The 15,131-nt window shown below is 39.6% G+C and overlaps 1 protein-coding gene across 1 annotated transcript in view; it reads left to right on the plus strand.

Annotated features, from left to right (window-relative positions):
* The first annotated feature begins 855 nt into the window (after window positions 1-855).
* Window positions 856-15,131, plus strand: part of CLVS2 (clavesin 2) — a 67,462-nt gene continuing 53,186 nt past the window's right edge. The window contains exons 1-3 of the mRNA XM_030316257.1: window positions 856-916; window positions 1,399-2,322; window positions 13,388-13,562. Of these exons, the coding sequence (XP_030172117.1) occupies window positions 1,934-2,322; window positions 13,388-13,562 (564 nt within the window). The 5' untranslated portion in view covers window positions 856-916; window positions 1,399-1,933. The remainder of the gene's footprint in view (window positions 917-1,398; window positions 2,323-13,387; window positions 13,563-15,131) is intronic.

Below are 15,131 nucleotides of genomic sequence, written 5' to 3' on the forward strand. Positions count from 1 at the left end.
AGTACAAAATATTTCTGTGTACTTCCCACATCGAAATGATCTCCTAAGGGACTTAGAAAACGTGTGTTCGTGTGCATTGCCTTCTACAACAGCTACTCGCCGGCGGCTCCGGGGTCTTGCACACAAAGGGTGAGAGAGGGGCGTGGGGAGGCCGCGAGGCGTCGATGCCCCGCCTGGCCAGGTGATGCCCGCTCGAGTAGCCTGCCGAGGAGTGGGGACAAGGGGAAGGCTAAACTTGGGGCTCAGGATATTTGCATGCGGCGGAAATCGCAGTCCTCCCCAGCGGAGTCAGGGTGAGAGGAGTGGGGTGCGTGCGCGAGCTGAGTGAGCGCTTACGTCGCAGCCAGATCTGTGCTGGGATAATTAGAGAGGAGTTGGGCTGAGCCGAGTCCTCTTTAGCAGCGGCAGCCGGGGCCGCAGCAGCAGCAGCAGCGGCGGCGGCAGCAAGAGCCCGGAGGGGCGCGCCTGACTCCCGCCGCCCGGGCCCCCGTGGAGAGGCCCGCGCCCCGCAGCTGCCGCCCCGCCGCGCCCACCGCCCCGCGGCTCCGGCGCACAAAGGCGGCGGCAGCCGGCGTGGCCTTGTCCATCCAGGCGTTCGAACCCCGCTCCCTCCGTTCTCCTCTCCCGGGGACGCGAATGGCCGGGCCGGGCGAGGACCTGGGACGCCGGTGGCCCTAGCTCCGCACCCCCACCCTCCCGCTGGGAGAGGCAGCGGGCTGCTGGCTGAGGATGTGGTCGCGGCTGCTCCCCAGTGCGTCTCCGGCCCGGGTCCCAGCTGCCGCCCCTCTTCGCTGCTCGCTCCATCCCGCGGAGAGGAGTTGATGCTGCTGTCGCCGCCGCCGCCGCCGCCGAAGCCGGGGCTGATGGATGCCAGGGAGTGCCGCATTGCTTAGCGTCCCCGCCTCCGGGTTTGCTGGTAGGAGCCCGCCGCTCTTCTCTCTTGCTTTGGGGTTTTGTAGAAAAGGTAGAGACATTTTAATTTTATCCTCCACTCCTCTTCTCTACCTTCTCTCCCCCCGTCCCCCGCCCCCAACCTCGCATTTGAAATGTGTGTTCTGGGAAAGATCCCCCTCCTCCCTCCACCTCCCCCCTCCACCCCCAGGATAATTCCGTCGAAATAAAGGGTTAGAGGAAGGCAGAAGTTGCGGGTGGGGCTGGGGGGTGGGTAGCCCACGCTGGTGCCAACGCCACCAAAACCCTTCTGGTGCCTTCTGAGATCACGGTGTATCTAGGAAGGGAGGAGGGAAGGTGCGCTATCTGCAGAGTCTCCGCCTAATTGGATCATAATCATTTTAAACAAAATCCCACAAATGTGCCTTTTAAGAATAACATCTTTAAATAAGCATAAGGAAAATAATTTCCTCCCCCCCCCCTTCTCTCTTTTTCTTTCTGGCAAAGACGCTCTCTCCCCGCCCTGGAGCTCAGCGCTGAAGAGCCACCTTATTATTAATCAGAATTCCCATCGTTATCCCTGGCAGGCGCATCCTTCAGTAGGGACCGCAGAAGCATCACAGAGCTGGGGCTGAGATGTGCGTGGGGGTTGTTTTTGTTGCATCTTGGAAGAGAAGAGGACAGCATCAAGATCAGTGCCAACCGTGCTGGGTGGGCTTAGGGGTGTTTTGTTAGGGTTGAGGAAGGACAAGGAGTGTTGGGCCCGCCAGAGGTCCACAGCTCTTTAAAGGAAAGGGAAGAGGGAACCAAAGTGAGGTGTTGTTTTTAGGCGGTGGGAAAAGAAGTTCGTACTCCCACAAAAGAGCTGCCGAGAGGCAGGAGCAACAGGGTACTGGTCTGGACGCCAAGACAAACATTTCCTGTACAGAAGAGGAAGCAGGCGGCAGGGAGGTCTGGAGGCCAGAGTGTGGTGGTGGCAAGGGCCAGGTCTGTTGTGGGACAGTCAGCAAGAGGAAGGGAAGGTTCAGGAACAAGCGGGACGATGACTCATTTACAAGCTGGTCTCTCTCCTGAGACCCTGGAGAAAGCTCGCCTGGAGCTGAATGAGAACCCAGACACATTGCACCAGGACATCCAGGAGGTGAGGGATATGGTCATCACCAGGCCGGACATTGGCTTTCTGCGCACAGATGATGCCTTCATCTTACGCTTCTTGCGGGCCAGGAAGTTTCATCACTTTGAAGCTTTCCGCCTTCTGGCCCAGTACTTTGAGTACCGGCAGCAGAACCTGGACATGTTCAAAAGCTTCAAGGCCACTGACCCTGGAATCAAGCAGGCACTGAAAGATGGCTTCCCTGGGGGCCTGGCCAATCTGGACCACTATGGCAGGAAGATTCTAGTCCTTTTTGCAGCCAACTGGGATCAGAGCAGGTAAATCCTAAATTCAGACTTGTACTAGGGATTCTTTTACTCCCCCATTTTCCGGATTTTACCCTGAGTCATGTCATAGTTTTACAGCTTTGGTGTTTTTGTCTATTTGGCTCATGGGGAGGGGGAAAGAAACTGAAACTTGAGGTTTTGGTGGACATCCTGGGAAGTGGAAGAAAGGCTTTTCTTTTTACCTTTGAAACTCATGCTTCGTGAGCACCTAGTTTCTACTGCAGCTTTAAGTGTTTTCCAGAACTGTGTTATTGTGCTGCAATCTGAATCATTCACCTTCTAAATACAGCTGCTATATTTTTCACCTCTTGAATAAGTTTACTGTTCTATGGAAAAGTGAGTCTGAGAGTGGAGACCACTTTTCCTCCTTGTTCCTAAAGAAATTCTTAAACTAAATTCATCATGATCATCACTGTCATCACCATCACCATCATCCTCATCATCACCATCACCATCACCATCATCCCTCTTCTTAGCACTGAAGTTTTATTTTTAAAGAATAGCGTGGTGTTCAAGCAAGATCAAGTAGTTTTGTGGCTTGGGAACTTTTCTGCTTGGTGATGTGTAGATGAAGGAATAATACGATGTGTGTCACTTCAATGAAAGGAAGAGTTGTGCCCTCTCGCTGAGCATGCCTGCTGACACTGAAAATAAAGGCTGACTGGTGTGTGTGTTCTACACCTGCCACTAATCTAAAGAATGTGTTTCCTGTCTGATGTGATTTCTCATCTTTTGTAAGGGAGTGGAAAATGTTCAGATATGTCAGTTGGTAGACTTTTGAGCTCTATTGCTTTTTAATGGAGGGGAAATAATATTTTTATTTCATCTACGTTATAATAGCAAGATGCAGAGAGGGACTCTTCCACTTGCTCAGTCCAAATTATTTTCTCAGACTGAAAGATATAAAAAATTATGAAAGACTCTTGTGTAAGGTAGTTTCAATTAAGTTCAAAGCTAAATATATTTCATGGGACTTAAAAATGTTAGCAGAACTATGAATCATAAGAAGCTGGTTGTTATAACATTGGTGTATTTTTAGTTCTGTGAATGGTGACTTTTGATGCATCTGGTTAGTTGAAAACATCTCAGGAACAATTGTAAAAGACTTTTACAGTTACTGAGAAAGTTTATTGATCTTACAGCTTTCTAGATAGGCTTCTTGGATTATTGAAACCTTAGAATGTGAGCTAATATTTTAAACAGGGTTTTACTTTTTTAAGTTTTTAAAAATATTTTTATTTATTTTTGAGAGAGATAGAGAGAGAGAGAGAAAGAGCCGGGGAGAGGCGAGAGAGAGGGAGACAGAGGATCCAAAGTGGGCTCTGTGCTGACAGCAGAGAGCCAGATACAGGGCTCAGACTCACAAATCATGACATCATGACCTGGGCGAAGTCAGATGCTTAACTGAGTGAGCCACCCTTAACCAACTGAACCACCCAGATGCCCCAACAGGTTTTTTTTTTTTTTTTTTTTTTTACTCTTTATATAGTCACCTATTCCCTGTAATTCTAAGTTGAGAACTACTCTGATTTCTTTTAGATAAATATAAAGACAAATTACTACCTGAAGAATCATAAAGCTAAGAAACTTAGAGTTAGCTATTGAGGGGGAATAGAGTTCTGTTTCTTATTTTGGTTATTTATAAAGATCTCACTCTACTTTTTATGAGGTGGCAAAGTTTAAAGGACCAAGAAAAGCCACTATTTGGCCACAATTTCTCTTTAAGAAATTTTTGTTTACTGTCTGAGATGGACATTGTAGGGTTATGCAAATCAATTATTGTGTATATCAAAATTGAAAAATTTCTTCAAGAAAGAACCTAATCCATATTGGAGTGGCATTTTGTTTATTGTGAGCTACAGTAAAATGGGAGCTGAGGAAATTTTACATTTAAATATATCTCAAAATCTCTCTGTTAAAGATATTAGAGAGGCAGATTGCATTCAGTGAAACTTGCATATACATCAGACCTTTATTCACTTATCTTTATAAGTGAACTAATATTCACACTGACATAAATCTAATTAAGATGAAAGAGTTCTCCTCTATATGGGAAGTTAATATTCCAGATTTAAAGAATATGTTTTAGTTCTCTATCTCATTCTTTCATAGAAAGGATAGATTACTAGTAATCAGAATCCATCTCCTTGGAAATCCATAATGGAATCCATAATGGATGATTTATTAATTGGTATATAAAATTATTTTTATAATTTAAACATTAAAATCTCATACATGTGAAATTAAAAATGAGAAGCTATTTCTTATAAAAAATACTCTGTCAGGACCCTTAGGCTAAAATTTGTAAATTCTGTTTCTATGGTTGGAAATAAACAGGTATAATCAAGAAGTTATAGAATGTCAAGAACAGAAGGTACACAAGTTATTTTGAGCTTGTCTAAAATTCCTCCTATATTCTTAAAAAATCTTTCCCTCCTTCTTCCTACCTGCCCCCTATCTCAGATCTACATGTATCTAATAACAAGGACTAGTGATCATCAGTTCTATGTCTTATCTAACACCATTCTCTGTAAACTTTTATCATTGAGATATGTGTCTAAGAACTGCCCTGGAGCCTGCAGGACAGTTTCTGGCAATACCTTTCTGGCAGTATCAGGGTCTCACCAGCCCTTCTCCTACCTTTGGTCTGAATCCTTTTCCTTCCCACACTGCGCAGCCTCAATTTTTAACTGACTGGACTTCTATAGAAGTCTGTGTCACCTTCCCTCGATGTTTACCTTACTGCTGTTCTGTTAGGTGAACATGCTACCTGCCAAATTCTCTTTGTTCCCATGCCTTCCCTGTTCTGGGTCAGATCCTGCTCTCTCATCCTTCCAGACCAAACAACCTGGGTCTCTTGAGAAGACTGCGCATCTGATCATGATTTGGACCACCTTCCTTGTGTTGTTCAGTGAATTGCCTGGCTTTCAACAACTTTTTTGAAAAGTAGCATTGTTTTAAAGAAAAAAATAGCATTGTTTTAAAGAAACATAGGTGGGAATGTCCAAGGTTACACAGGGAAATTCCAGAAACAAAGTAGAAGAAAGTGTCTCCTTTATTTGGAAATAAGGTTATTTCCAACCTCCCAAGGGAAAAGCAAGATTTTTTTTTTTAATGAATTTTGAAAAATCTTGTAAAGATCTCTGAAATAACTGATCTGTATAACAAAAAAGATGAAGTCTTATGTTATTATATTTACAATAGCACGTGACCTAGAGTTAATGCAATCTATATTGAGTTGAAGTGAGTTACGCATTAAAAAGAAAGAATTCTAAGTAGGAAGTTATCTTATATATACTTTCTCCTATGTTAAATTTGTAGGACAGTTTTCTGTGCTCCTCGGGAGACTAGCAAAAGTAAATGTGTGTGAGCTGGTGACTATAAATAAAATAGTGGCTCTTTCCACTGCAATGTAGTGCAGGTCAGTTTCAGGTTATTGCAAAGAATTGGACCATTTCCAAAGCTTTTATAAGAGACATGGAATCTTCAGGAAGACTAAGGTAAATAATATATTCACAGCATTATCACATTCTAATATATCTAAAAATAATTAAAACACTGAAATGTCAAAATGACTTTCAATGTGATTTGTGGTTTTTCTCAAAAGGATAGAACAGGCTCAGATTACTTACTACATTTATTGAGTAGGCTCTACCTTAGTAAAGATTCATACAATTTCATCTCATTTCTTTCAGTTTGTCTAACATAATTTCTGAAAACAAAAGCAAATTCCACAAAATTACAAACAATTGAATCGTTACACCACATCACTAGGATGCAATAATCTTCCACATATCATGTGCTGTATTTCTTTCCTGGATGATAGTGCCCTGATTAGGACTCTACAGATACCTTCAAACTGTCCATTTGATTGCAACAACAGAACGTGAGGATAATGTAACAGTGAAGCTAGAAGGGATCATACTACTTTAAGAAAAGGACGTTTGGAATGAAAGTAGATCACAGTTTAGACCCTAGAGCATGAGAGCAGGTATCTGAGAAGTTGAAATTCACTGGACCGTAGTTCTTGCAAACACTCGTGAGGAAATTATGTCACCTGAAACGTCCTGATGACACCCATTCTGATAGTTGGCCCGTAGGCTGTCAGCATGCAAGTAGCATTTTACCTCATTAGAATTCAGAGTAGTCCTCTACACTTTTGTACAGCAAACAAGCATTTATCTGGAAGCTGGTTAATAACCTTTAGAAAACAATTACATACAGCTAAAATAAACGACTCCTAATATAGTGGCAATTCAGAAGCACTGACCGTCTTGCATTATGTTTGGCTTGTCATGATAAACATTGATTATCACTTACAGTATTGAAGCTGTGGAAGGGATAGAAGACTAGCAGGTCAAACATCATGCTATGATTCTCTAACTTATCCTGGAATTTGCCTAAAAAACATATCATTGTAGTTAGTTTGTTCCTATTGTGTGGCTTTTTCACAAAAAAGACAATGATAATGTTTGCAAGTTCAGATTGAATTATGATTCTGCTCACATTTATTAAAATAATGTGGTCAGTCTCCAAACTGAAAGAAGGTTAGGTTGATAATAGATTAAAATTTTAAGATAGACATAGATTATACAGATTTGTTTTAATCCCACCATGAAGTTTTATTCTTCTCTGGAAGTGTGCTATGAAATAAAACAAAATGAAGTAGAAATTGCTAGGAACAGTCAAGCACAATTAACTAGATAATTAGGGAGAAACACTCACACTCAGTGATCTTGAAAACAAAACAAAAAAACAAAACAAAAGAAAATAGGCTTCATCTTGAGGCCTGATTTTTGAAGACTCAGTTTATTAAAGTTTATATTTATTTATGTTTCAACGTTTTGTTTTAAGGTGTTATATCGTGTCAAGGTCAGGAATCCTTACCTTTCAAACCCTGGAGACATCATTGTGCTATGTTATGGGTGGGTTTTGAGATTCAGTCAAAACTGGAAAAGCATGTGTGGATTCCATGGCACTTCTGTTCCAGCAGAACCTCTCTGTATTGCTTCCTTATAAGGAGGCTCTTTTAACAAAGATTCTGGAAACTGCATCTTATTCCAGACTATGCCCTTGGTTCATACCATGGAAAATGGGAAAGAAAAAAAAATTGTCCTGCGAAATGTTAGTGGAATATTGGAACGAATCTCTGGAAAAAATAGGACGGTCTCTAGAAACTGGGGCAATTATACAGTAATTAGTGAAATAATCTTGAAATAACAGCAAAGACCAAGAGTGCCAACCTTAAGTAGGATGTTGATTGGGTCTGACTTGAACTGGGCTATTTTCATATTTTAGATATACAACTTTAAACAAAGTTGAAGAGAAGCAAAGGATTTGAGGTTTACTACACTGCACTGACAGGATACCTCTAAAGAAATGTTTAAAGATATTTTAAAACATAAGCCAATAGTTAGTAAATTACTGTTATCCTTAGTCAATGAACACATTTCTTCCATTCTTAGAAAGGTTGAGCTCTTTTACATGACTGAGGGCAAGTACATATATTTTACTAACATAATAAACAGTACTACTGACATGAGGGAAAGGATGTCCCTGTACGTCAGGTCCTTATAACATCAAATAACTGAACAACAGTACTCCATTCAAATCATTAAAAACAAAAAGTGCCTCAGGTGGTTGAGCGTCTGACTTTGACTCAGGTCCTGATCTCACTGTTCGTGAGTTTGAGCCCTGTGTCAAGCTTTAGATCCCCTGTCGCCCTCTCTCTCTGCCACTCCCTTGCTCATGCTCTGCCTCTCCCTCTGTCTCTAAAATAAATAAATAAATAAATAATAAATAATATGCTGAAATACACCTGAGTTGAGCATTTGTTATATAAAGGAAATTTAGTAGGTGACAGGGCAAATAAAGACATATGACATATTCTTTGTACCATCAAGAGATAGATGACCTCTGGGAGGAAAAAACATGAAACATTAAATAACTACTAGAAAGATTGTAAGTGCTTAATGAGAGTACCATTTGCCTGCGCTCGAAGTTCAGGGCAAAGGGGCAGCTGTGGACTACGCAGTGTTGTGCCAAGAGAACATCGCCTTCTCTGTTAACTGAATTCAACCTTTTATTGTCTCATTTTAGTGCTTTAATTAATTACTTTATTTATTCATTGATTTAAAACACTTTTATAGCATGTGTGATGTGCCAGACACTCTTCTAAGTCCTTTGCAAACATTAACATAGTAAATATTTATCACAATCCTACAAGGCCAGTGTTATTAACATCCACATTTTGCAGATTAGGAAACTGAGGCACTGGGCAGTGAGATATTTCACCCATGATGATACAACTAGTAGGTGAATTGGTCAAACTTTTTTTGTGTGTGTAGACAGCTATCAATGTTAAGTCTAAGGACAAACATAAACCTAGCGGAAAAATTCCATCTGTCATTTACAAAATCTTGATTGAACGTCAGAATAGACAATGAGAAAGTTAAGTTGCTAGAATAAATCTGAAGACAAAGACTTAGCAGACATTTGCTTAGAGTATTCTACCCTGAAGAGTTGCCTTTCTGACATTTGCATTTTTTCCATTACAATTCTATTTTGTTTTGTTTTACTTTATTTTATTTTGGTGGCAGTAGGTGCACATTTTTTAAAACTTTTTCCCCCCAAAGAAAGACATTATTCCTGTAGATGTTTCATTTTCAGTGATTCACTTGTTCTCACTCACCTACACTCCCACAGCAGTAAAACTAAAGCAAGGCTCAGACAGCTAATCTTCTGCACTCAGTGACACAAGCCAGACAGATGAATATTTCAGAGTTCATATTTTCTCTAGGGTTTGTAGACTTCTCTTTCTATTCAGACTCTTATGAATGTCTTCTTGCCTTTCCTTCACCAAAGCCTGCTGCTGGGGCCAGGCTGGAACATGCCCTGGAACCTGGCATGGTGCCACGTTGGTATTGACTTCCTGATCTGTCTTCTGACATACATACCGCCGAGACCTGCAAAAGCAGATCAGCTATTCATTAGACTGCGTTCTAGGTACGAGGCACCATGGGGTGTGGAGAGGACTGAGGTGTCAGAAGGACCCGGCTTCTCATCTAGGCTCCCGCTTTACTCCCGTGGTGATTGTGGGCAAACTGTTCAAATTCCCTGAGACCCTGTGTCCTCATCTCCAAAATAATAGGAACAAAGCCAGCACAGAGACTCTGGGCTTGTTTTGAGATTAAGATAATGCATTTGAAATTGCCTTGGAACTCATAAATGATTACACAGATAGAGGTGTTATTATTGCCACTGAGTAATATAAAACACCTAGATAGGTTCATCAACTTTAGTACTGATGATACCCTGAGGCGTTAATACAGGCAATTCTTCGCCTTTGTCTTTCCCCTTAGCACCTTTCTAATAGGAAGTGCTTCAGACATTAGAAACATGGCTTAATGAAAACTGAGGGGGGGGCAGCCTTAATGAAGAATTTAATAATGGCTGATTGATTTAGTGACAAAGGGAAATTGCTTGCTGTTGTGCTGTTCAGTGTGATGCCAAGATGCCAGTTTTTCCTTGTCAGGCTGGAAGAAAAGATTGGGAAGTAGGAAGGTAATGACTTGTTTGTGATTTAGTTTGCTCTTTGCACCGATTGTAAGTTGTAGAGGATGCCCCAGGAGAGCACAGGCCAGTCAGCCCCCCAAATCCTTGCGTGGTCTGAGGCAGGAGAACACGCTTCCTTGGTCTTGATTGTACAGGTAGTAAATAGGAGATATAGGTGTCAGTCTTCTCCATACAGTTTTTACATATTATAGCAGCTCTGCGGTCTTTCAAGAGCCATGGTCTGTATAGCTTGGTGTCCCAGTTGTAAAATCCCTTTCTGGTGTTATTATTTCTTCTTACTACATGCTATGCATCATCCTCTCCAAGTTGATTTCAGATTCAGGATTTACTTAATGCTGTTTTGGAAAGCACAATTCAGAGTTAAGAGCTGCATTAATGTGCTAGTTTGTTATTTATGGCTTTCTTCCAACATACGAGGGAAGAAGAAAAATGGTGGAGCTCCTGTTGTTGGGATGTAAACCTCACACATGAACATATTTATTGCAGTGACCTCAGATTTGTAGAGTACAACAGCTAAACATAATTTCAAAGAGAAGGATGAAGGTAGGATTCCTGAAGATATAAAATCCCTCATTTCTTTGGAAGATATTTTACAGACTTTGGCAAGATCTCATGTAATAAGATTCTGCTTATGAATAGCCTGCTGAGCTGTTAATGGTAGTAATGTGACATGTTTGACAACAGAGGACTGGCGTGTCAAGAGTGGTTTTGACCTGCCCTTTGAATACAGTTAGCTAAGATGTTTTAATGTTTCTTTTCTTTGATTTAGACATATAATGATTTAGATAAAGATCATTTGATTCTCTTTTTGAAGCAAGATATTAAATTTAAAAACTTGATGAAATTTACTCTTGAAAACTTTGCAAACATGCTTTTCTTCATTGCTGATAATAGGATTTGCCTTGTTTTATTTCCTTTGGAATAACAATATATGCGTAAATTTTTCTCTTGACTTGGCCTCAGTTTTGGAAAACCATACTCAAAGTGTGTTATTTGAAACAAAATGCCTCTTGAATTCTGCCTTCACTGGTGCTATGGTTTATTCTCACTGCAAATAATACATCATCCTTCCAAAGCTGATTTCAGATTCAAGTGTTACTTAATGCTATTTTGGTATTAATGCTATTTGGTATTTCTATAGGTAACATAAGGATGATCATAACGGAGATAGATTCTAAATTGGGCTTTTCTAATTAAAAATACTTTAGCATGATATTATGATGAATTTCAGGAATTAAAATGAACATATATTTTAAGTGGTGCTCTAAGCCTAAACCAGAAATATAAACTTTTTCCTTCATCTTTCCAGTCTGTGTAGGTCTATAGACTTTTTGTCATAACACTAAGTTAGGCCATTATATTTATAAAGGAGATAGGCCAGCCATGGCGTGACAAATAAAGGTATTCAGCCATACATATTTCATAGATTTAAAGACAAATAGGTAACAGAGCTCTACATAAAGTTTTATTGTCTTATGTATTCAGGAAGTATTTTGAGATGTTATATCCTTAGGCCTATAAAAAGCCTGTATACTTTCCAAAGATTTAAAAATAATTTTTTGATCCTCGCCTTTTATAAGAATAAGTTGTCAAAAGATCATCAATAATTTTTAAGTGTAAACAGCCTTCAGTTCTGATTATATCCTGCCTAGTACACTATGTCTATGGTTACCATTACAATAAAAAGCATGCTCTGTATGTATTCCAACCAACATTTACTGAGCACTTTCTGTACACCTAGCACTATGGAAGTGCTTTCACCTGCATCATGTCTTTGACTTTCCTCTCCTCCCTCCTTCCCCTACCCCACCATCGCCAGTGGGATATAGTAAGATAATAACAAGTACTTCCATTTTTCATATTAGGGAACCGAGGCTCAGAATTACAGATCAATGACATGTCCTGGACCACACAGCTAATGAGGGACAGGGAAGGAATTCCATCTCGAAGTCTTCTGACACCATGCTTGATTAATGTTGGGATCCCAAAGGGATTCTATTCCAAACTACTGATTTTACAGATGAGGAAATGATACCCAAAGCAAGTGAAAATCACCTGAAGTTCCTTCTGAATTACTATGCTTTCTCCATTTGCCTCCAAATGTTTTTAGAAGTAAAAATAGAACTACTCCCTCATATGTACTCACCGTCTCATACTGTCTTCCTGGTGAGCCCATTACTTCCACTCACCTAATCCAGCAATCCTCTTCATCTCACTTGTTTCCTGAGGTCAAGGTTTATTTCTCTAGCTTTTCCTAGACATGTCCACCTGAATATATGAGGGGAGAAAACTTAAAATGCAGGCTGCTCAAAAATTGAAATTGTTAACATTTTCATAAATTCAGTGATTCCTCTTGAAATGCTGGGATTTCCTTCTTGAATAATTATCTCATTTTCTTCTCAGCTCTGATTACATTACCCTTTCACTTACTTGAACTTAAGATCTGTATGTTTTTGACTCTGGAATTTTCACCCTTGAGCTTTCTCCTGAGTTTAGGATCTACTTTTTCAGATATTTACTTGATATATCTTTCTGAGTGTACCACATATTTCTCATACAATGGGTTTTATTCTAAACTCTACATTTCCAACTATCCCCAAAGGTATCCTCTTCTTGCATTATTGATTTTGATTAAAGATTTTACCATTTACTCAGGCTCTGAGGCTAGAAAATCTTTGTGTGTGTCATCTTTTACTCTTCCTTTAATCTTAGTCTCAGCATCTAATCAAGTATCAAATTTTAACAAGTTCATCTCTAAAATACTTCTCAAATTTGCCTTTTTTTTTTTTGCTCTTCTTTCTGCTGCCTTCACTGAGGCTGTGTCTTACTCCACAATTAGTGTTCTTGTGCTCTAGTCTACTCCCATTTTACAGCAACATAAAGAGCATTCATTGGGTTCTTCCAATGTGCCAGGCACTGTGCTAAGTGCAAGGCTGAAAAAGATCAAGACTCAATCACCTTTCTTTTCTTGCAGCTTTATGACATAAACTCAGTACAAGTAATTAAAATCTGTTGACAGGTTTAGACCCTAGTGTTATTTAACCCTAGTGTTCTTGTTTATTGGTAAAATTTCTTCAAATCTCATTTTTTTTTAAATTTTGGAAATATGAAGGTACAAGTGTTAGAATTACTGAGAGTGTTCCTGAGCTGCTTAAAAAACTACCATTCCTAGTTTTCAGGATAGTCGAAATGAGATTTTAGAAAATCATAGGAAGGCCTGGAAGTAAAGAAATGGTTGTAAAATATGAAACAGTGTATGTTTTCAAAAGCATTTTAGTTTGGTTTGGTAGAATACATGTTAAATTCTAATATGTCCCCTGAGTGCAGTAAATAAATGTCCTCTTAGGAGAAGATTTTTAAATAAAATAATCTTAAGACTTCTGAGGTATCTTAAAGGAAATTTACAGTGTGGTAAACACTATCTATAGTTTCGGTGAAAGTGGTTGTCAAATTTAATGCAGTACATTTCTATTGCTGATAGGTACACACTGGTGGATATTTTGCGTGCCATCTTACTTTCTTTAGAAGCTATGATTGAAGATCCTGAGCTTCAAGTGAATGGATTTGTTTTGATCATAGACTGGAGTAACTTCACCTTCAAGCAAGCCTCCAAACTTACACCAAGCATGCTGCGACTGGCTATTGAAGGCCTTCAGGTAAAGGTTTATAAATTACCCAGTTTCTCAGTCTTTCACATTTGATTTCTCTCATCTGATGTGTTAGAATGACGAAATGTCTTACTTGCAGAATAATAAAAGGGGGAGCCTTGGTGGCTCAGTTGGTTGAGCGTCTGACTTCAGCTCAGGTCATGATCTCGCAGTTAGTGAGTTCGAGCCCTGAGTCGGGCTCTGTGCTGACAGCTCAGAGCCTGGAGTCTCCTTTGGATTCTGTGTCTCCATCTCTCTCCACCCCTCCCCTGCTCACACTCTGTCTCTGTCTCTCTCAAAAATGAATAAACTTAAAAAAAAAAATAAAATAAAAAATTAAAAAAAGAATAATAAAAACATTTTTTTTAAAAATAGTTTTTAAGCACAAGCACTAAAACCATAACTGGACAAAGGATTATAGAAGGAAAGTTGAAAGATGTGGCCTTTTCGTAGATGGGAGTTTGTAATACTGAGTGCAAATCTTACTACATCTAAACATAAATGTGGGTGCCAATTGGAGATTTTTATCTTGAGAAGCAGAACAAAGAGCACGTTTTTGATTTTAATTATTAGCTATTTAGCTTTCTTGTTTTGTTTCTCTTTCTTTTTCTGTGTGTATTAGTTAATTAGGTAACTATTTGCTTTACTACTCAATTTAACCTGATGAATTGAGGATATGATTATTAATACCTTCGTGTTGCCCAAAAAGCTGTTAGAAAGGCAATCAGTCAGTATGTATTTTGATATCTAAGATTTGGAATAACTGTTTTGAATTACTTCTCTAGACTTAATTGGGGATTTTCTTGTTGCTGCTGCTGCTACTGCTGTTGTTGTTGTTGCTGTTTTTGGTGGAAAGCCTATCACATAGAATTTATATAGGAATGGTGCTTCTTCCAGGGAATGACACTTACCTGGTTAGGAATTATAAATGGAAAATCAATTATTAATTAGCGACATGTCATAAACCTACTACTGATAATTTCTTTTTAACTTTTAGGATGTCCTTCTGCTCTCTGTAGTTCGCTTTATGGTACTTTGTATACAATATTTATGGGATAAATTTTAAATTCCTAAAAAAGATTTGAGAAGTTACTCTTCAGTGATATTATTTACTGTTTACTTTCCGTGTATTCAACATGCATTTTAGAGGTTTCCAAGTCAACAGTCAATTTTTGTAACTTTTACCACTGAAAATACCACTCGTTTTAAAATAACTAATTTATCTTTGTCATTCATTAGGCTGGAAGGTCAGACTTTATTTTTTTATGTTGAATAGCCAAAATCATGCAGACCTCTGCTCCATAGGAATTTCTGACTGTGTCTGTAGGCACCTAAACTGATGGCTGATGACTCAATAAAAATGGTCCTCTTCTCCGGGCAGCAGGACATCATCACCAAATTGAATTCACAGTTTGGATGTTGCCTCTGAAGTGAATGAGACACACTGATCCTTTTTCTCTATATAGGTTTTTCCTGATGCAGGTTTCCTGACTTGCTCTTGGTGAGTCAGACTTGCTGCTGCCTTTCTTCAACAACACCTTTTTTAAAACTCCATAGAGATAGATAAGGTGTTGGGAG

Source organism: Lynx canadensis, chromosome B2, assembly GCF_007474595.2.
Source record: "Lynx canadensis isolate LIC74 chromosome B2, mLynCan4.pri.v2, whole genome shotgun sequence".
Classification (NCBI taxonomy): domain Eukaryota; kingdom Metazoa; phylum Chordata; class Mammalia; order Carnivora; family Felidae; genus Lynx; species Lynx canadensis.